The sequence below is a fragment of the Mauremys reevesii genome, linkage group 15 (assembly GCF_016161935.1).
Source record: "Mauremys reevesii isolate NIE-2019 linkage group 15, ASM1616193v1, whole genome shotgun sequence".
Taxonomy (NCBI): domain Eukaryota; kingdom Metazoa; phylum Chordata; order Testudines; family Geoemydidae; genus Mauremys; species Mauremys reevesii.
Window position 1 is genome coordinate 8,855,357 of NC_052637.1, and position 22,940 is coordinate 8,878,296.

Sequence of the window (22,940 nt, forward strand, 5' to 3'; positions counted from 1 at the left end):
ACCACATTTCAGGAAAGATGTGGACAAACTGGAGAAAATCCAGAGAAAAACAACAAAAATGATTAAAGGTCGAGAAAACATGATCTACGAGGGAAGATTGAAAAAATGGGGTTTGTTTAGTCTGGAGAAGAGAAGACTGAGAGGGGACATGATAACAGTTTTCAAATATATAAAAGATTGTTACAAGGAGGAGGGAGAAAAACTGTTCTTAACCTCTGAGGATAAGACAAGAAGTAAGGGGTTTAAATTGCAACCAGGAAGGTTTAGGTTGGACATTAGGAAAAACTTCCTAACTGTCAGACTGGTTAAGCACTGGAATAAATTGCCTAGGGAGGTTGTGGAATCTCCATCATTGGAGATTTTTAAGAGCAGGTTAGACAAACACCTGTCAGGGAGAGTCTAGATAATACTTAGTCCCGCCATGAGTGCAGGGGACTGGACTAGATGACCTCTCGAGGTCCCTTCCAGTTCTTTGATTCTATGAGTCTATTTAAGAAAGTTTTCTCTTTCAATTAAATATGTTTAATAGTATTAATGTACAGGGAAAATTTAATATCAGAAATATGAATTGCCATTAGAACTCTTTAAGACTTTAACTATCAATTATGCAGACATCTAGAGATGATCAGATTGAAAAAAAAAATCAGCAGCAAAAATTGACTTTTCATTGAGGTTGTGAGATCCAAACAATTTCATCCTAAAACTGTTGGAAACTGAAAAATTTTACTCATAATAAAAAATGTTTTCATTTTTATGGATAGCAGAGACTTTCCATGAAAATGTATTCATTTGAAATAAAGCAGAAATTGTCTAACTTAGCTTTGGGGAAGATGAATATTGTCCAATGACACCACAGTTTCCAACCCTTTCCCTCTATTGCAACCTATTCAAAGGGGTAGCTGAAGGATGGTGAAACTAAGTGAGTAGCGAAGTTGGTATCACACAGAATATGTTTTAAACATACTAACCTCTCTAAACCGAAGCCCAGTGTGTTGAAGCCCCCAGACAAAGCCTGTCTATCTTGATCCTACCCAAGGACATACAGGAGGTTGATGGAACTAGAACCCAGCTCTCCTCTTCTACCATCACTGTCTCTGTCCCACACTGCTGCCCGCTAAACAAAAATACTGTCCACACGTGCACAGAACATACAACTAGGAAGAAACAGTCCAAAGAGTTTACATTCAAAGTAGACAAGACAGACAAATGGAGGGAGGGGAAAGAGAGGCAGAAGTGACTGCCCCAAGGTCACAGTGAAGGTCAGTGCCAGAGCCAAGAGTAGCACCCAAGTCTCCTGACTGCCACTGACTGTACAGTACAGACATAAAGTCGCAGAGGAAAACAATACAACCTAGCCATAACTGAACAATGCTACTAGCCCATCATGGCCCAGAGATGGAAATGCAGCTACGATTTGGTGCCATAAATCAATGTGTAAACAGGCAGCAGGCTGTCTGTATGGTGTCGGGATGAAATAATCACAAATGAGCTGCCATGTGGGACTCCGGATAAGTCTTTGCTGCATTTCCCAGGAAAGTGAGAATCAGGCTGTGTGGGCATTTTAGATTCATGGCCAAGTTATGAGCCTGGTCTCTGTAGCAAAAGGGGCAAAACATTGGCTAACATTGTTGGATTTGGGTTGTACTTTGTTCCATCCTCCATGCTGCATTTGATCAAGCCACATATTGGGCCAGATCTTCAGATAGTGTAAACTGACCAAGCTACATTGACTTTAATGGAGCGATGCCAATTTACACTCCTGTGATAACATACCAGAGTAGTGCTCTGTTTTTGAGCGGTGAGGAACACTAGCTACTCCAGTTAATAGAAGTGACGAATGCTGTGCACCTTTGACATTCACATCATGAGAGATTATGGAGAGGGGAATCAGGGTCACTCTCTCTCTCACTATAATCCTGACCATTGCCCTTGTCTTTCCCTCCACAGGCAGGACACGATGAACTAAGAAAGAAAATGTCCAACCAAACCAACATAACTGAGTTCCTTCTCCTGGGATTCTCTGACATTCGGGAGCTGCAGATTTTGCACTTTGTGGTGTTTCTAGTGATTTACCTGGCAGCCATGATGGGGAATCTTCTCATCATCATGCTTGTAACCCTAGACCACCACCTTCACAGCCCCATGTACTTCTTCCTGATGAATTTGTCCATCCTAGACCTCGGCACCATCTCTGTCACCGTCCCCAAATCCATGGCTAATTCGCTCATGAACACCAGGTCCATTTCCTATTCTGGATGTGTGGCCCAAGTCTTTTTCCTCGTCTTCTTTGCTGTATCTGACTTCGCCTTACTCACCGTCATGGCGTACGATCGATATGTCGCCATCTGCAAACCACTGCACTATGAGACTATAATGAACAGGAGAGCTTGTGTCCAAATGGCAGCCAGTGCCTGGATTAGTGTAATTGTCTATTCTTCATTGCACACCAGGAACACATTTGCAATCTCCTACTGTGGCAGCAATGAGGTGAATCAGTTCTTCTGTGAAATTCCCCAGCTTCTCAAGCTCGCCTGCTCTGACACGTACCTTGGTGAAGTTAAGGTACTCATCTTGGGTGCATGCTTAGCCTTAAGCTGTTTTGTTTTTATAATTCTGTCATACACTCAGATCTTCCAAACAGTGCTGAGAATCCCCACTGAGCAGGGTCGGCATAAAGCCCTATCCACCTGCCTCCCGCACCTCATTGTTGTCTCCTTGTTTGTTTCCACTGGCATCTTTGCCTACCTGAAACCCACCTCCAGCTCAACATCAGGGCTGGATCTCATGGTGGCTGTTCTTTATTCCGTGCTGCCACCAGTGATGAATCCGATCATCTACAGCATGAGGAACAAGGAAATCAAAGCTTCCCTGAGGAAACTCATAGGGTGGAGGTTATTCAGCAAGAATAAAATGTCTATATTTCTCTTATGAACATGGATTTTATCTGTGTTTCTTTACAAACACAATCCATTGAAGATACTTTGTTATTGTTATTATCGTCAACAGGCCAATTCAACTTGAATGGTCCCTTGAAATATGTGTTAACTATTTACACCAAACAATCTGATCCAATTTGTATTTAGCTGTAACACTCTATTTGCATTTCCTAGACCTGAAGAAGAGCTCTGTGTAAGCTCAAAAGCTTGTCTCTCTCTTACCAACAGAAGTTGAGGAATAAAAGATCTTACCTCATTCACCTTGTCTCTCTAATATCCTGGGACCAACATGGCAACAACACCACTGCATAAATCTGTGTTGTGTTATTCTTGATGTTGTTGAAAGGTTTATTTAAGAGGAAGCTTTTGCAATGTTTCCTAAAGACAATCAGACTCTGGATAATGAGGCCAAATTTTGATCCCATTGAAGTAACTGGAATTTAGCCACTCACTTCAAAGGAATCATGATTTGGTCATTGGCCAATACACACAAGGATCCAAGTGTGGGTTAAGGGAGCCTGCAGAAAATGAATGAAACAGAGATATAAGGGTGAGATTCCCATCTCAGCTAAACCAGAGCAGATACAGAGTAGCTCCATTGACACCACTAGTTTAATACTGACAAGGCCTTGGACCAAATACATGGGACTAAGTTCAGTCGTAACATAAACTCTGGTGCAAGTTATTTGTCAGGGGTCATTTTGTTATAATATTGGTGTGAATGGGAAAATGCCATCACATGCACTGATCTGGTATTCCATATGCCGTCCAGTGTAAATCTAGTCACATCCAAACTGAGAGAGGATCTAAGAAATTGGCCTGTTATTAGTATTAGAATGATATCTTTATGCATGGTTGTGTACACTTCATATATGACAGACAAAGGCAGAGTCTGAAATTAGATAGACAGAGAGAGAGGACCATTCTTTGTCCTAACACACAACCTAATTGTGTCATAATGATAGATTTCTATTTGATTGTGAATTGTTAGATAGAGAGATAGATAGATAGATAGATAGATAGATAGATAGATAGATAGATAGATAGATAGATAATGACTAGTTTATGCAAATTATTGAGACTCATTTCCTATCCAAGACTATGCCCAGATCATGATTTTCTTATAAAAATAATTATTAAACATTATTTACCAAAGAATTTCTCTCACAATACCTTTCTCCACAGCTCATCTACAAACAGTTCATCCTAAGTACTTGGTGTTTGAACTTTAAGCTGTTTCAACTGGAAACATTTTTAACATGCTCTGTTTCCCTTCCCTGAGTGGATCAGTTCATAGAATCATAGAATATCAGGGTTGGAAGAGACCTTGAGAGGTCATCTAGTCCAAGCCTCTGCTCAAAACAGGACCAATCCCAACTAAATAGTCCCAGTCAGGGCTTTCTCAAGCCTGACCTTAAAAACCTCTAAGGAAGGAGATTCCACCACCTCCCTAGGTAACCCATTCCAGTGCTTCACCACCCTTCTAGTGAAAAAGATTATCCTAAGATCCAACCTAAACCTCCCCCTCTACAACTTGAGACCATTACTCCTTGTTCTGTCATCTGGTACCACTGAGAACAGTCTAGATCCATTCTCTGTGCAGGGGCGGCTCTAGGCACCAGCAAAACAAGCTGGTGCCTAGGGCGGCAAAATCTAGGGGGCGTCCCCTGCGGCCGGGGGGGGGGCGGCAGGCTGGGCCGGCGGACCTGCCGCAGTCATGCCTGCGGGAGGTCCACCGGAGCCCCGGGACGACTGGACCTGCCGCAGGCATGACTGCGGAGGGGGCGCGCGTCCCGCGGCTCGGCTGGACCTCCCGCAGGCATGACTGCGGCAGCGCAAGCGGAGCCGCCGGACCCGCGAACCGGCCGCAGCCGCGGGAGGTCCAGCCGAGCCGCACGGGACCAGCGGTCCCTCTGCAGTCATGCCCGTGGGAGGTCCGCTGCTCCCGCGGCTCCGGGGCGCCTCCCGCGCATGACTGCTTGGGGCGGCCAAAAACGTAGAGCCGCCCCTGTCTCTATGGAACCCCCTTTCAGATAGTTGAAAGCAGCTGTCAAATCCCCCCTCATTCTTCTCTTCTAGACTAAACAATCCCAGTTCCCTCGGCCTCTCCTCATAAGTCATTTGCTCCAGCCCCCTAATCATTTTTGTTGAACTCCGCTGGACTCTTTCCAATTTTTCCACATCCTTCTTGTAGTGTGGAATAAGGTCTATTTTATAGAAGTCAATTTTTAGAAATTGATTTTATAAAGTCAATTGAGTATGTCCACACTAAGCACATTAAGTCGGTGGAGTGTGTCCTCACTACCATGGCTAGTGTCGACTTTCAGAGTGTTGCACTGTGGGTAGCTATCCCACAGTTCCCACAGTTCCCACAGTGCCCATTGGAATTCTGGCTTGATCTCCGAATGCCTGATGGGGGAAAACATTGTTGTGGGAGGTTTTGGGTACATGTCATCAGTCACCCCTCCCTCCGTGAAAGTAGTGGCAGACAATCATTTTGCACCTTTTTGCCATGCAGATGCCAAACTGCTGTCAGCAGATGGCGCAGTAGGACTGCTAAGCATCGTCATCCACCTCTTCCACTGCAAATCTGCTCTCTTGCAGATGCCATTCCACAACAAAGATGGAGTCTGCTCAGCTCACCACTGCTGTCATGAGCATTGTGAACACATCGCACATTATCCTGCAGTATGTGCAGAATCTGCAACAGGAGGCGAGGAGGTGACAACAGCAGGATCACGATAGTGATGAGGACATGGACACAGACTTCCCTCAAAGCATGAGCCCTGGCAATTTGGACATCATGGTGGTAATGGGGCAGGTTCATGCCCTGGAATGCCGATTCTGGGCCTTTGAAACAAGCACAGACTGGTGGGACCTCATAGTGTTGCAGGTCTTGCTATCAAGGGTAGTGACTCTGGGAAATGTGCAGGTCATAGTGGATGGCTTTACTGAAATGGGATTCTCTAGCTGTGGTGGGGTGATAAATGGAATGCATATCCCTATCTTGGGACTGGACCACCTTGGCAGCCAGTACGTAAACTTCAAGGGGTACTTTTCAATGGTGCTGCAAGCACTGGTGGATCACAAGGAACGTTTCACCGACATCAATGTGCGATGGCTGGGAAAGGTGAAATGACACGCGCATCTTCAGGAACTCTCATCTGTTTGAACAGCTGCAGGAAGGAACTTACTTCCCAGACCAGAAAATTACCGTTGGGGATGTTGAAATGCCAATAGTATCCTTGGGGACCCAGCCTACCCCTTAATGCCATGGCTCATGAAGCTCTACACAGACAGCCTGGACTGTAGTAAGGATCAGTTCAGCTATAAGCTGAGCAAGTGCAGAATGGTGGTAGAATGTGCATTTGGATGTTTAAATGCTCGCTGGGGCAGTTTACTGACTCAGTTAGACCTCAGCGAAAACATTATTCCCATTTTTAGCGCTATTTGCTATGTGCTCCACAATATCTGTGAGAGTAAGGGGGAGATGTTTATGGTCGGGTGGGAGATTGAGGCAAATTGTCTGGCCACTGATTACGCTCAGCCAGACACCAGGGTGATTACAAGAGCACAGCTGGTGACACTGTGCATCAGAGAAGCTTTGAATACTGGTTTCATGACTGGGCACGCTACACTGTGACAGTGCTGTTTGTTTTCACTTGATGAAAACTCACTCCTCTTGGTTGACTCTACTTCCCTGTAGAGTCCAACTGACCTCCGCACTTCGATCACTGCTTGCAGAGGCAATAAAGTCATTATTGTTTCAAAATCATGCATTCTTTATTAATTCATCAAACAAATAGGGGAAAACTCACAAGGTATCCCGGGAGGGGTGAGTGAGGAGGGAAGCAGCAGTTGGGGTGGCGGATGAGGGCAGGAGGGAAGGATAAGGCACACTGCATTTCAAAACTGATTAAAAGCCAGCTTTCTGTTGCTTGGGCAGTCCTCTGGGGTGGAGTGGTTGAGTCCCCGGAGGGCCCCTCCCCACATTCTTGGGCATCTGGGTGAGGAGGCTATAGAACATGGGGAGTGGGGAGGGAAGTTACACAGGGGCTGCAGTGGTGGTCTGTGCTCCGGCTGCCTTTCCTGCAGCTCCACCAGATGCCGGAGAGTATCAGTTTAATTCCCCAGTAGCCTCAGCATTGGATCCTGCCTCCTTTCATCACACTGCCGCCACCTCTCATCTTGCTCCTGCCACCTCTCATCTCACTCATCCCTCCTGTCCTTGCGTTCATTATCTGCTTTCCTGGACTCTGACACTGTTTGCCTCCATGCATTCTGCTGAGCTCTTTCAGTGCAGGAGGACTGCATGCGCTCAGAGAACATTTAGTGGGGGCCATGCACTACATTGGATAAAACTCAACAGCTTGAGACCATTTTGTCCCACATCACAACAGTAGTTTGAGCTCTAGCTCTGAGCAAAATAAACAAACCTAGAAACTTGTAACTGGGCTCATATCTCTACAACCCTTAGCTCTAATGACCCCAAATTTAGGTCAGTAACCCTACCCTGCACCCTCCTAAGGCACATTAAATATCAAAGAAATTTGACTAAGCGTATCATTTTTTTAAAGAGAGGTGGAACTTTAAACAGAAGTCATGGCGCAATCTTCACTATCGGGGTGTTCCTGTGTAGTTATAATATTCATCTGTTCATTTACTGGCTGGGTACCCATCTCATAGCTTTCTATTAACCATGTTATTGGAATATTCCATGAGCATTGAGATGGGATTGTGATGTAGAGCAATGAGAATCTCAGATACAGGAATAAACATAAAACTAGACATCAGGGCACAGATATTCAGCTCATGTCACCTGGCCTGGTTCCATATCACTATGCCAATTTACAGCTGCTGAGGAATTGGACTAATAGACTTCAGTGGGGCTGGGGCTGATTTACCAGTTTGGCCGATGGACAGTCTCTACGGAAAGGGATAAATGGACACAAATCAGATATTAGGAATGGCAATATACAAAAACCTGTAGGAGAACACTTCAACCTCCCTGGTCACACAATAGCAGATCTTAAGGTGGCCATCCTGCAGCAAAAAAACTTCAGGACCAGACTTCAAAGAGAAACTGCTGAGCTTCAATTCATCTGCAAATTTGACACCATCAGCTCAGGATTAAACAAAGACTATGAATGGCTTGCCAACTACAAAACCAGTTTCTCCTCCCTTGGTTTTCACACCTCAGCTGCTAGAAGAGGGCCTTATCCTCCCTGATTGAACTAATCTCGTTATCTCTAGCTTGCTTCTTGGTTTCATATATATACCTGCCCCTGGAAATTTCCAGTACATGCATCCGACGAAGTGGGTATTCACCCACAAATGCTCATGCTCCAAAATGTCTGTTAGTCTATAAGGTACTACAGGACTCTTTGCTGCTGCTATAATTGGTGCATTTAAATTTCTCTCTGCTTCTAGGGTCTGGTTATTGACATAAAATAAAAGTTTATCTCAAAGCCAGTCTCTCAAGGCTGCTTTCCCCAGGCTCACCAGGCCATTACACTCCTCCTGGGCTCCTAATTCTCTCTGCGGGTTCTATTCCTGTCCTGCAGTACAGGTCACTCCAGCCAATCCTCCCCTCTGGTTGCTATGGAGAGCTTCTTCCCAAGTCCTCTCTGACCATGAGTCCCCTCTGGGTCCCCTTCAGGAGACTCCCTGTGCCCTGAAATTCTTCTAGTCTTTACCCTTGGATCAGATCATCAGGTCCAGCTCTTTCTGCCCCTCAGGCCCATTCCAGACTCTGGGCTTCTCCAGAGAGACCTCCACTGGGTCTGTCCTATGCACTGGTCCCCCTTGCTCTGATGGATCAGGCTCGCTCCTGTGATTCCTGGTCACCCGACCCAGCAACAGCCCCAAACTCAAACCTGTAACCTGGGATTGAATAACAGGGCAAAAGTGTGGATGAGCAGAGAGAGAAAAACCCTGACAAGGGCTTGCTCTGAGAAAGGATGTAGTGCCACTGTCCACATCATCAGTGCTATGGGGTATTATCAGGAGGGGCTGCCTGTCAATAAATAACTACAGAGTCATTGGAGCAGGGGACTGGACCCTGGGTCTGCCACCTCCCAGGGGATTGCACTAACCACTGGGCTAGAGAGTCCCCCTGCTGCTTGCTTTCTCTCTGTCCCAATGATGTCTTTATCCAAGATGGAACAGATCAAACTGAGGGCACCCATATCAGAATATCCCACAGTGCAGTGGTTAGAGGACTCACCTGAGAGATGGCAGATCCCTCTTCAAGTCCTTTTTCCTCATCAGGCAGAAGAGGGATTTGAACCAGGGCTCTCCCACATACCAGCTGAGTATCCTAGCCACGGGTCTGACACTTATGAGCTAGAGGCTCAGCCACATTGCAAAAAAATACCATATGTGCCTGACCCTTGGATCACAAGCCAAGATGGATGCCTTCCACCAGCCTGGACTGAGGCACCTAGCACTGCAACAGGGGTAGGGCTTAGCACAAACCCTAAGGGGAGGGATAGCTCAGTGATTTGAGCATTTTTCCTGCTAAACCCAGGGTTCAATCCTTGAGGGGGCCATTTATAGAGATCTGGGGCAAAAACTGGGGATTGGTCCTGCTTTGAGTAGGGGGTTGGACTAGATGACCACCTGAGGTCCCTTCTAACCCTGCGATTCTATTATTCTTGTTGGGCATCTCCCATTGCCTAGTTTAGGCACCTCCCTGAGCAGCATGCTTGCTTGTGAGGATCCTATTGTTAGGCACCTGTTTCTCCCCATTCATTGAATAGGGACAGGGCCAGCTTTAGCCAGTACGGGGCCGATTTGTGGGGCATGTACTCTCCCGGGGGCACTTCAGATTTCTGCGCTCCGGGCAGAGGTGTAGCGAGCGCCCTCCGTACCCTCTGACTGGAGGGGGCCCCGCAAGGAAGGGGGCCCCTAAAAGTGGCAAAAAAAATGTAAGGTATAACTAGGTGACATTTATTGACGCTATTGCACAATCCATGTCGGTTTTACTGACAAAACCGTGAAGTCATTATGATACATCATAATGCTATTGGCTACATCAGTTGTCTGTCGGTCAGTTTCGAATTTTAGTTGGACCCATTCAAAGAATGTGTATTTGCGTTCATAATGGCGGTCGGCGGATAAATGTTATTAATTTAGTTGTTTAGTTTTTTATCGTTTCCAACGCAGAAGCATGCTTTGTGATGTCTAAGAGAACGTATAAAAGCGGAGCTAGTAAACGAAAGGCAGCAAAAGATGCCGAGAAGGAACTTGAGAAAATTCCAAAGTTGTCAACGTATTTTGCGCTGCAATCCAACGTACAGGTACAGGCACATGAAACGGATAGCGCTAGCAGCGACGAATCGTATCCAGAAGTATCCAGAAGTGCTTCAAGTGAGGTCGAAGGTGAAGCCAGTTGTTCTACCAAACAAACTGTGAGAGATATTCCAGCTGCTGCCGGGAAAGAAGTATCTGAATCTGAACGACTGACTGATGATCCAGGAGATTGGCCGTCTATAATATCGGACAGGCAAGTGTGTGACATTGTTGCACGTGGCCCACCGCAGCAGAATGAAAGTTACGAATTTCCATTTAACGAGGAAAGATGGAGGTTCACAAGTACTCATTTCTATCGAACCATGGCAAATGGCGAGAAAATAAGATGTCCATGGTTAATGTACTCAGTTCAGAAAGATGCCATTTTTTGTTTTTGTTGTAAATTATTTGGCACTGGCGACATACCGCTACGTCGTGGAACGGCTGCTTGGAAAGCACTGTCAAAAAGACTTCAGCAGCATGAAACAGTTAAAGGTCATCAAGACTGTATGGTGAAATGGTTTGACCTTCGGTCAGGCATAGTAAACCGTACATCTATTGACCAACTCGAATTGCAGGCTTTTCTGAAAGAAAGAGATTTCTGGAGAAATGTTGTCAAACGCATGGTTGATGTCGTTATTTTCTTGTCTGAAAGAAACTTGGCATTTAGAGGAAGTAATTAAAAGCTCGGCGATCCTTCGAATGGCAACTTTTGGGGACTGTTTGAATTGCTTGCAAAGTATGATACTGTCCTCAGTGAACTTTTATAGAGGATTAAGAAGGCAGAGACACATGTTCAGTACCTCAGTCCACAGATCCAAAACGAGCTGATTCAACTTGTTGCCAGTAACATTCAAGAGGCCAACATAGCACAGCTTAAAAAAGCAAAATAATATTCAGTTATTTTGGACTGTACTCCCAACGTGTCACATGAAGAACAGATGTCTGTGGTGTTATGCTTTGTTGAATGCAACGGTGAAGATGGTGTCAATATTCGTGAAGCATTTGTTGGTTTTCTTAATGTTCATGATACAACTGGCGAGGGCTTATTGGAAGTGTTTCTTGAAAAGGCAAACAACTTAGGAATAGACATTGCTGACATGAGAGGCCAAGCTTATGATAATGGCACAAATATGAGAGGAAAGAATAAAGGAGTTCAAGCCCGCATGCTAGAAATAAATGACCGTGCCTTGTATGTACCATGTGGAGCTCACACTTGGAAACTTGTGATCTCAGACGCGGCAAAGTCATCGAAATATGCCATTGACTTTTTCAGTCTGATTAACAGAATATACGTTATCTTTTCTTCGTCACCTTCACGTTGGGATATACTTCAAGAACATATGCCAATATCTGTTAAAGGGTTATCGGACACTCGTTGGGAGTCGAGAATTGATGCTGTGAAGCCATTGTGTTATCACCTTGAAGAATTGTGCAATGCTTTGTCATCTTTGAGAGAATATGCGCTCGAAAAGAAAGATGGCAATACAGCAACAGAAGCCGGTGCGCTTTTAGACCATGTTACTACGTGGCCTTTTGTTCTGACTTTGTACACGTGGTACGATATACTATTTCACATCAATAAAACCAGCAAATTAATTCAGTCACCAGATGTGTCAATTGACGTACTGCAGGCAGAAGTCGGTGCTACAGTGAAGTTTTTGGAAGACTATCAAAATACAGGATATAACTCTGTGGTCACAAATGCACGTGAAATAGCAGAGCATATGGGTATTGAGCAGGTGTTTCCAGAAACCAGGGTGTGACGTAAGAACAGAATGTTTGATTACGAATGTGCTGATGATTCGAGTCGTCTTTCTGTCGAAGAAAAATTCAAATTGCAGTTATTTCTTGTTCTCACTGATCAGGCCATATCTTCTGTTTCGTCACGATTTGACCAACTTGTGGAGTGGTATAAGTTGTTTGGATTTCTGTACAACGCTAACAGCCTGAAGCAGTGTCACAGAGAAAATGAACTGGAGAATCACAGCAAAAATTTTGAAAGAAAAATGGTAAACATTGATGCCAACGAACTCATAATGGAATAGAATCGTTTTATTTATGTCATCGAGAAAGAGAGAGGACTTGTCACGGCAAACAATTTTTTAACGTACATATACAAGAACAGCCTTCACGAGATATATCCAAATCTTTGCATTTGCATCAGAATTCTTCTGACCACACCAGTTACTGTCGCCGGTGCTGAAAGGAGCTTCAGCAGAATGAAACTGATCAAGAATATCCTGCGCTCAACCATGACAGATGACAGGCTTTCTGCGCTTGCAGTTATTTCAATCGAAAACAAGATTGCCAGATCTCTGGACTATGACACATTGATTAACCAATTTGCGGAGAACAAGGCTCGAAAGAAGCGCTTTGCGTAAATACGGAATACACGTACACTGTAGGCCTATGTATACATAATATGAACCCTGTATATTGTATAAAATAAATACCGCATTCCAGTTTCTGCATTGTAAGGGGCCCCGGACATATGTTTGGAGGGGACCACGTTCTTTGTTGCTACGGCCCTGGCTCCAGGGATGGAAGTGGGGCTGCGAGGTTCCGGACGCGGGAGCGGGGCAGCCGCACTTGCCATTCTCAGGTGGGGGAACTGGGGCCACGGGATTGCGGGGCTCCAGCCGGGAGAACAGGGCAGTGGGGATGTGGGGCTCCGGCCAAGGTAGTGGGGCCACGGGGTTCCGGCGGGGAGAGCGGGGCTGCGGAGATGCGGGGCTCCAGCTGGGGGAGCGGGACCACGGGGTTGCGGAGTGGGAGCGCGGGGTTTCGGGGCTCTGGCTGGGAGAGCGGGGCCGCGGGGCTCCAGCTGGGGTAGCGAAGCAGTGGGACCTGCCGTGCTGCGACCGGGATAGCGGGACCGCGGGGTTGCGGGGCTCCAGCCGGGAGAGTGGGGCTGCCGGGTTGCGGAGCTCTGGCCAGGGTAGCAGAACCTTGGGGCTCTGGCCGGGGGAGCGGGACTGCGGGGTTGCGGAGCTCCAGCTGGAGTAGCGGGGCCGCGGGACCTGCCATGCTGAGACTGGGGTAGCAGGACCGCAGGGTTGTGGGGCTCTGGCCGAGGTAGCGGGGCCACAGGGCTCCGGCAGGGAGAGCGGGGCTGCGGAATTGCAGGGCTCCGGCCGGGGAAGCGGGAGCGCGGGATTTTGGGGCTCTGGCCGGGAGAGTGGGGCTGCGGAGTTGCGGGGCTCCGGCCAGGGGAGCGGGTCTGCGGGGCTGCGAGGCTCCGGCCGGGGTAGCGAAGCAGCGGGACTTGCCGTGCTGCAGCAGGGGGAGTGGGACCGCGGGGTTGCGGGGCTCTGGCTGGGAGAGCAGGGTTGCAGGGCTCTGGCCGGGGTAGCGAGGCCGCAGGACCTGCCGCGCTGCTACCGGGGTAGCAGGATCACGGGGTTGTGGGGCTCCGGCCGGGAGAGCGGGGCTGCCGGGTTGCAGAGCTCTGGCGGGGTAGCAGAGCCTTGGGGCTCTGGCCGGGGGAGCAGGACCGCAGGGTTGCGGGGCTCCGGCCGGAGTAGCGGGGCCGCGGGACTTGCTGCGCTCGGCTGGGGGAGCGTGACCCCGTGGCTGTGGGGCTCCGGTGGGGAGAGCAGGGCTGCAGGGTTGTGGGGCTCCGGCCGGGGGATCAGGACCACTGGGTTGCGGGACTCTGGCCGGGGTAGCGGGGCCACGGAGTTGTGGGGCTCCAGACGGGGGAGCAGGGCCAAAAGGCAAAAGCTGACATTAACATTGTTTCAGTCTGTGTGTTACTTGACATTGCGTATTCAGTGTCACCATAGAAGGGAAGGGCTCTGCATAGAGGGAACTATGCCTGGGCATCAGTAGAAAATGTTAAGTAAAATTTGCTTTAAAAATTAAACCGTGTGCTTTGTCATCTTGTGTCATCATTTTTATTTCTTAGCTTTCAGCTATTTAAGTGAACTCTAAAGCTTTCAGACTGACTGTTTACTATCTGACGTTGTATCTCTCTAATCTCCTTCATAACCATCATTGACTTTTTTCCATTTTAATACTATCCCATAGTATCAGAGACAGTGAGAAAAATAGCAAATAAAGGTAAATGACTATCTTTCTATCTCTATAGAGAATGATAGATATACATGCATCTGTCTCACATAGGGAGATGTGATGTATTCCCTGCAGCCGGGGCCACCTTTAGGAAGTGTGGGGCCCAATTCGAACAGTTTCAATGGGCCCCCAGCAGGGATGACTAAAAAGAAAACAAACCCAAAAAACCACATGTTAAAAAACATGTGGGGCTTGTACTCACTGGACAGTGCTCCGAGTATTCGGCGGCACTTTGGCGATGGGTCCTTCACTCGCTCCAGGTCCTCGGCGGCACTGAAGGACCCACTGCCAAAGACCCAGAGCAAGCGAAGGATCCACCGCCCATAGGCGGCAGGTTATATATTTGTGTGGTGCCCGGGCTCCAGGAATATTCAGGGCCGGGTGCCCTGCTCCAGCAATAGCTGGAGTTGGGTCTCTCCCCCGGCCCCGCCTGGATCGGGTCTCGGCCCCCGCAGGTCTCCCCTCCGCCGCTGCGACCCTGCCTGGAGCAGGTCTCAGCCCCGCCTGCCACCCCGCCCCCACGTGTCCCGTCCCCGTCACGCCCCATCCCTGCCTGCGAGAACGCAGCGGGGGTCTCGCCCCTGCCTGCACGTTGCTGCCGCAGGGCTCCCAGAAGAACGGCTGTCTGCTGCCGCAGGGTCCCAGTGCCTGCCTCCACCACTAATGCCAAGGCAGGCTGCCCTTACCCTGAGCCTCTCCAACCCCAAATCCTCATACCCAGCCAGAGCCCTCATCCCCCGCACCCTAATCCTCAGCCCCAGCTGGAGCCCTCATCCCCGCACCCTAATCCTCAGCCCCAGCTCCCGCATCATGAACCCCTCATCCCCCGGCACCCTGATCCTCCGCCCCAGCCCTGAGCCCCCTGCAGCATGAACCCCTCATCCACAGCCCCCACCCACATCCCTCAGCACACTAATCCTCTGCCCCAGTCCTGAGCCTCCCCACAGCATGAACCCCTCATACCCAGCCAGAACCCTCATCCCCTTGCACCCTAATCCTCTGCCCCAGCCCTGAGCCCCCCACATCATGAACCCCTCATCCTTAGCCCCACAGCCCTCACCCCACACCCCAAACCTCTGCCCTAGCCCTGAGCCCCCTCCTGCATCATGAACCCCTCATCCCCCAGCCAGAGTCCTCATCCCCCCACACCCTAATCCTCTTCCCCAGCCCTGAGCCCCGCAGCATGAACCCTCATCCCCAGCCCCACAGCCCTCACCCCACATCCCAATCCTCTGCCCTAGCCCTGAGCCCCCCCACATCAAGAACCCCTCAGCCACAGCCCTCACCCCACAGCCCAACCCTCTTCCCTAGCCCTGAGCCTCCTCCTGCATCATGTACCCTTCATCCTCAGCCCCACAGCCCTCACCCTGCACTCCCTCCTATCCCCAAACTCCCTCCCCCTTCCCACACACCCCTTCCCAACCCCAAACTCCGTCCCAAAGCCTGCACTCTTCACCCCCTCCTGCACACCCACCCCTTCCCTAGCCCTGAGCCTCCTCCTGCATCATGTACCCTTCATCCTCAGCCCCACAGCCCTCACCCTGCACTCCCTCCTATCCCCAAACTCCCTCCCCCTTCCCACACACCCCTTCCCAACCCCAAACTCCGTCCCAAAGCCTGCACTCTTCACCCCCTCCTGCACACCCACCCCTTCCCCAGCCCGGAGCCTGCACCCAGCACCCAAACTCCATCCCAAAGTTTGCACCCTGCACCTCTCCTGCACCCTAATCCCCAGCCCAGGATCTGCACCCCAGACCTCCCCCGCCGAGCCTCCTCCCAGAGCCTTAGGCAGGTGGGGGTGGAGTTTCGGGGGAGCGGAGTTGGGGGGCGGGTTCTGGGCACCACCAAAATTTTTACAAACTTGCCACCCATGCCACCGCTGAAGTGCCGCCGAAGACCCAGAGTGCCGCCAGGTGAGTAAAAATTAAAAAGGCACCTCTACCAGGGAAGGGATTCTCACTGGGTGCGTTGCCCTCTTAGGCGCGGGGCCCGATTGGGGGGAATTGGTGGAATAGGCCTAAAGCTGGCCCTGAGAATGGTAATAGTGGGTCAGATCAATGGTCCATCTAGCCCAGTATCCTGTCTCTACCGGTGCCAATGCCAGATGCTTCAGAGAGAATGAACAGAACAGGCAACCATTGAGTGATCCATCCCCTGAGGTCCAGTCCCAGCTTTTGGCAGTCAGAGGTTTATGGAAACCCAGAGCATGGGGTTGCATCACTTATAATCTTGGCTAATAGCTACTGATATACCTATCTGCCATGAATTTATCCAATTGTTTTTTGAACCCCATTATAATTTTGGCCTTCACAACATCCCTTTGCAATAAATTCCACAGGTAGACTGTGCGATGTGACTTTTGTTTGTGTTAAACCTGCTGCCTATTCATTTAATTGGGTGACCCCCTGGCCCTTCAGTTATGTGAGGGAGTAAATAACACTTCCTTACTCACTTTCTTCACAGCATACAAGATTTTATAGACCTCTATCATATCCTCCCTTTGTTGTCTCTTTTCTAAGTTGAATAGGCCCTTTTAAAATAATCTTTTAAATCTCTCCTCACATGGAAGCTTTTCCATACTCCTAATCATTTTTGTTGCCTGTCTCTGTACTTTTTCTAACTCTAATATATGTTTTTTGAGATGGGGTGACCAGAACTGTATGCACTATTCAAGGTGTAGGCGTACCATGGATTTATATAGAAGCATTATGATATTTTCTATCTTATTATCTATCCCTTTTCTAATAGTTACTAACATTCTGTTAGCTTTTTTGACTGCCGCTGAACACTGAACAGATGTTTTCAGAAAAATATGTACAATGACTCCACTTTCTTGAGTGGTAACAGCTAATTTAGACCCCATAATATTGTATGTATAGTTGGGATTGTCTGTTACAGCTGTCCCCCTGCTGCATTCCTTTTTCCCCCTCTCCTTTCTGTTTGTCCTGTGTGGCCGCCCCTCCCGGCCATTGTGCTAACTAAAGTCACATCCCTATTCATAGGAATGGCCTGTACAGACTAACTGGAGCCATTGCTCTGCCTAGGGAGGGGGCTTCTTGCTTCTTTGTTTGGCTCCTTTGTTCAGACCCGGGCTCGGTGTGGAGGGCGCTGCCCAGAAATGCAAGACCAGAAGTGGCCAACTAATTAAGCATATGAGTCATACCTGTGGCTCAGAACATGCCCAGGCATGCCTATGCTTACCTGTAGCCTTTCCCTGCCTTCTCTGCTCCCCTGTATCAAGAGGAGCCAATCAAAAGTACTGGTGGGAAACTACCTAAGTTTGCCTTTAAAGCCGGACATTTTCTGATCAGACCTCGGAAAAGGTCCTTGCTTTGCCACCTGGTCTGATCAGCTAGGGGTCTTTGGGGGGCCCTCTTCCCGCTCTCGTTTGTTTTTGAGCGTACCCCCATTTTTAAACTCCCCTCCCACGAACAATGAATTTGTGCCTGGAGATCTCCTGATTATTGTAATTGAATCGAGTCCTCTCTCTATCCTCTGATGCTACTGCTGTTCCTGACTCTGTGCTTGCTGCTGTCCTGGGGATTGGTAAGAACTCCCTCTTGCAAACTCCCCCTGTCCTAGCTGCTGGCCTTTTTTCCCCAGCAGACAGACCCAAGCTAACTCCTTGGTCTGTATCTGTAATCTGTTTCTTGCTCCGCAGCACCTTTGCTGCTAAAAATAAGCCTATGCCGCTGCTAAGCTGTGCCTTCCTGGACTGTATCCTGGGCTGCTGGCAATCAGGTTCTTAGTCTAGATAAGTTGTAATTTCATTTTGCATAGCTGTGGTTAAGTTAGGTTTAGAGAATTGTTTGTATTGTGCTCTGTAAGTTAAGTTTAAAAAATTGTTGCATTGTGTTCTGTTGCTTGCTAATTTGTGTAGTCTTGGTTAAGTTAGATCAAAACTAAGATTTTGCTGTGTTCTGTATAATTGTGGTTAAGTCTGTCTTCCCGCTGCCCTAACCACCACCCCCGAGCTTGCCCGTGTCTCCCCCCGAGCACCCCAGTCACTCATTGCAGTCTCTCTGCTGTTTAAACTTGCAGCCTGTCTGCTCTCTGTGTCTCCCTGAGTTTAAATCTCCCTTCGCAGTGCCTCTGCCTTTGGTCTCTGCTCCACCATGTGCTCCTCTTCCCCCATCCCCCAACCTCATTCCTCTACCACTGCCTTTCTCTCTCTCTCTCTCTCTCTCTGTCTCTCTCTCTCTTTTAATCCCTTCCCCCACGTGTTCACCCTGCTCCTACTGCTGCCAAACCTCAATTGTATTGCTGAAATCTAGCATAAAACTCCATTGGTTACCCTTTTTCTCTCTGACATACCTCACATTTTACATTTACACCACTGTAACACATTTTTACCTAGAGTTGTTGGTTATTTAACACATTTTACCCATAACTGTTAGTTGGTTATATGCTGCTGTGACACACCCTTTACATAGAAATTGTTAGCTACCTGATACATTTATACTTCAGTGTTAATTGGTTACCAACTGTATTGTACCCCCCTGTATTGTACCCCATTATTGAAACCCCCTATACTATTTACTAAAAGAAACCCCTCCCCAATTGTCTACCTTAACAAACCCCATGCCCCTCACTATTGAATTTTCCCTGTTTTTGCATTTTCATAATAAAGTTTATTTTGCACCCCACCAGTGCAGTAGTTGTCCCCCAAGATCCCCTATCTGCTGGCAGGGTCATGGCTGTTTTTCAGTGTGCATTACTTTGCATTTATCAACTCTAAATTTCATCTGCTGTTTTGTTGCCCAGACTCCCAATTTTGTGAGATCCCTTTGTAACTCCTTGCAGTCAGCTTTGGACTTAACTAGCTTGAGTAAATTTGTATCATCTGCAAACTTTGCCATGCCAGTGTTCACCCCTTTTTCCAGGTCATTTATGAATATGTTGAACAGCACTGGTCCCAGTACAGATCCTTGGGGGACCCCACTATTTATCACTTTCCAATAGGAAAACTGACCATTTATTCCTACTCTTTGTTTACTATCTTTTAACCAGTTACTAATCCATGAGAGGACTTTCCCTCTTATCCTATGACTGCTTATTTTGCTTAATAGCCTTTGGTGAGGGACCTTGTCAAGGATTTCTGAAAGTCCAAGTACACTGTGTTGAGTGTATCACCCTTGTCTTCATGTTTGTTGACACCATCAAAGAATTATAATAGATTGGTGAGGCATGATTTCTCTTTACAAAAGCCATGTTGACTCTTCTTCCAACATATTGTGTTTATCTATGTGCCTAATAATTCTATTCTTTCTTGTAGTTTCAACCAATTTCCTGGTATTGAAGTTATGCTTACTGGCCTGTAATTGCCAGGATTGCCTCTGGAGCCTTTTTAAAAAAATCAATGTTACATTAACTATCCTCTAGTCATCTGATCCAGAGGCTGATTTAAGCGATAGGTTACTTATCTCAGTTAGTAATTCTGCAATTTCATATTTGAGTTCATTCAGAACTCTTCGGTGAATACCATCTGGTCCTGGTGACTTATTACTGTTTCATTTATCATTTTTTTCCAAAACCTCCTCTATTGACACCACATTCTGGGACAGTTCCTCAGATTTGTCACCTAAAAAGAATGGTGCAGGTGTGGGGATCACCCTCATATTCTCAGAAGTGAAGACTGATGGAAAGAATTCATTTAGATTCTCTGAAATGGCTTTATCTTCCTTGTGTGATCCTTTAGCATCTCAATCATCCAGTTGGCCCACTGACTGTTTGACAGGCTTCCTGCTTCTGTTGTTGTTATTATTATTATTTTTGCTGTTATGTTTTGTTTCTTTTGAAAGTTCTTCAAAATCTCAACTTAGGCAAAGCAACAGAGCTCCTTAGCACTATGCCAATTTACACAAACTGGGGATCAGATCCCACTGACTTGAGTAAAATTACAGCTGATATAGACTAATGTCATGAATCATTGCACCTGCTGCTTGATGAGCTGTTGTATGAGGTAAGAAAAAAAATGGAATTGCTGAGAAAGAAAGAAAGAAAGAAAGAAAGAAAGAAAGAAAGAAAGAAAGAAAGAAAGGAAGTTGGCCATTCATCCCAATAGAAAAGAAAGACTAGATACAGAAAATCTTAGCAACACTGAATTCCTCCAAGTTCTGTCCTGAGGATTGAATAAATCAATCTTTAACCATTAAAAGTTACACTTCTAATTAATCTCAAAGGCAAAAAATTAAGGACATGCAGAAGAGTTACGAACTTGTGACTTGTCTTCAGTTCAGATTCACAGGCACAGAATATGGATTTGAAACTGTAATGGGACAGATCCCCAGCTGGTGTAAATTGACATAGCTCCATTGGAGAGAGTGGGCCAGATCCCAGCCTGCGTAAATCAGCATAACTCAACTGAACACATGGAAACGACTGTGGGCTAATATAATGATGGGTGCATGACAGGTAGATAGACTAAACAATACTGATGGTTGAGAATTGAAGGAATCACAAGCTGAGAGGAACTCCACAAAGACCAGCACAGTAAATTTTCTATCTCAATTAAATATATTTTTTGGGATTAGTATACAGGGGAAATTTAATAACATAAATGTGAAATTACAATCTGACCTGTTTTTGACTTTTGGTATCAATGTAATGAAATATCTACTGCTGGTCAGAATTTTTATTCCCCTCTGCAAAATTTTGAATTTTCACTGAAACCCCAAAATATGACTTTTATTTATGTATTTATTTTTTACTTTTTGCCAGTCAAAAAAATTCAGCTGAAAAATGCACATTTTAAGATGAAAACCATTTTTTTTAGTTTTCAGTTTTCCAAGAATAATCAATATTTCCAAGAAAATATTTGAGAAAAATTTTTTTTAGCTGAAAACCCAATTTTCCATAAAACAAACAAACAAACAATATATCAACACATAGCTTAACTCAGGGTAGGTCTACACTTACCGCGCGGGTCGACACGGAGAGTTCGACTTCTCGGAGTTCGAACTATCGTGTCTAATCTGAGGCACAAATAATTGAGCTAACTTCGTGTCTTGATCACCTTTCTAGCCACTGTTACCTGGCTGTATTTGTTATTGTAGGCTGGGATGTTAAAAGGAGTCTATGGCCTGGTCTACACTAGGGGGCGGGGGTTCGAACTAAGGTACGCAAGTTCAGCTACGCGAATAGCGTAGCTGAACTCGAACTACCTTAGTTCGAACTACTTACCCATCCTGATGGCGCGGGATTGAAGTCCGCAGCTCCCCTGTCGACTCCGCCACCGCCGTTCGCGGTGGTGGAGTTCCGGAGTCGACGGGAGCGCGTTCGGAGTTCGATATATCGCGTCTAGATGAGACGCGATATATCGAACTCCGAGAAGTTGATTGCTACCCGCCAACCCGGGCAGGTAGTATGGACATAGCCTAAGAGAGTTCATGTGTTACTCCCTTAGACTTCTTTGCAAAACTCAGGCTTAATGTTTCTGAAATTCAAGAGAAGCCCAGGCCTTGGAAGTTAATGAGATAGACACAGGATTGCAAGGGGTTTAGGCACCTAAGAATGGAGATACAGACCTATTGGGATTTACAATAGCACCTAAGCACATTAGGCTCCTAACTCCCACTGAATGTCAATGGGACGTAGCCACCTGGCTCACTTAGGACCTTTGATAGATCCCACTAGGCACCTGTCTTCATCTTTAGGTGCCTAAATGCCTTTGTAATCCTGACCCACAGATAACATAGAACAGGGCTGGAGTTGGGGAACTTTGGAGGAGATTCTAGGGCCTGTGCTATGCAGAGGGTCAAACTATAGGATCATAATGGCTCCTTTTGGCTTTCTCTATGACTCTTTGAACTTTTGCCTCTGGGCCTCTCCTTTTGAGCTGTGCAGAGCTCCGGGGAGTGAGTCCCATAAGCCTGAAAATAGACATGGATAAGTCACCTTCCACAGCATCAATTCTTTAATATCAGTGAAGCTCAAAGCCAGCTGCACACAGCTCATCTACTGAGGGCAACAGGTCTGTGCCTAGCTCTGTCAGATCAGTCTAAGAGTGAAAGGAGAAATTATTCTTACATGGCTTAGCTTTTGGTTTTTAGATACTCCAGTGGTGTTAACAATGGAGTTAGATAGATAATGACCAAAGAATCCTGGCACTGGAGGATTGAATGCATCACAGGTTTGGGAAAAATCCACAATGTCCTGCACAGTAAGTTCATTATTTCAATTAAATATATTTGGGGCTTAATATACAGAGCATACATAAGACCCTGCATGTAAATTACATTTTGAACTCCGTAAGGCTTTTGCTGTCTATTTAGTCATACATCTAGATCCAGTCACAAAAAAAAATCAGTGGAAAATTTTGACTTTGCACCAGAAACCTGAAATCAGAAAAATTTTGGAGACTTGGCAGCCAAAAACTATTTTTTTCAGCTGAAAACTGTTGAAAATTCAAAACTTTAATTTGAAAACAAAAGAAAACTGGGGTTTCCAATTTTTTTAAAAAATAGTATCACAGACACTTTCCCTGACCTTTTTTGTTTAGTTTAAAATCCTGTTTTTGAAAACAAAAATTCGAACAAAAATTTCTGACTGCCCCTTATTGGAAATGGAGTTGTAAGCAAAAGTGGGAAGCATCAATAATTTTGAATAATACCATGATTTCCAATCCATTTGTGC

General features: G+C 46.7%; 1 protein-coding gene across 1 annotated transcript; it reads left to right on the plus strand.

Moving 5' to 3' along the window:
* The first annotated feature begins 1,974 nt into the window (after positions 1–1,974).
* LOC120383443 (olfactory receptor 14A16-like) lies at positions 1,975–2,931 on the plus strand. Its single transcript, XM_039501592.1, has one exon. It carries the CDS (start codon positions 1,975–1,977, stop codon positions 2,929–2,931), a length of 957 nt encoding a protein of 318 aa, XP_039357526.1.
* Positions 2,932–22,940: the final 20,009 nt, after the last annotated feature.

Excerpts from the sequence above, each read along its gene's own strand:
- LOC120383443 (XM_039501592.1), top strand. The coding sequence starts at position 1,975 with ATGTCCAACCAAACCAACATAACTGAGTTCCTTCTCCTGGGATTCTCT.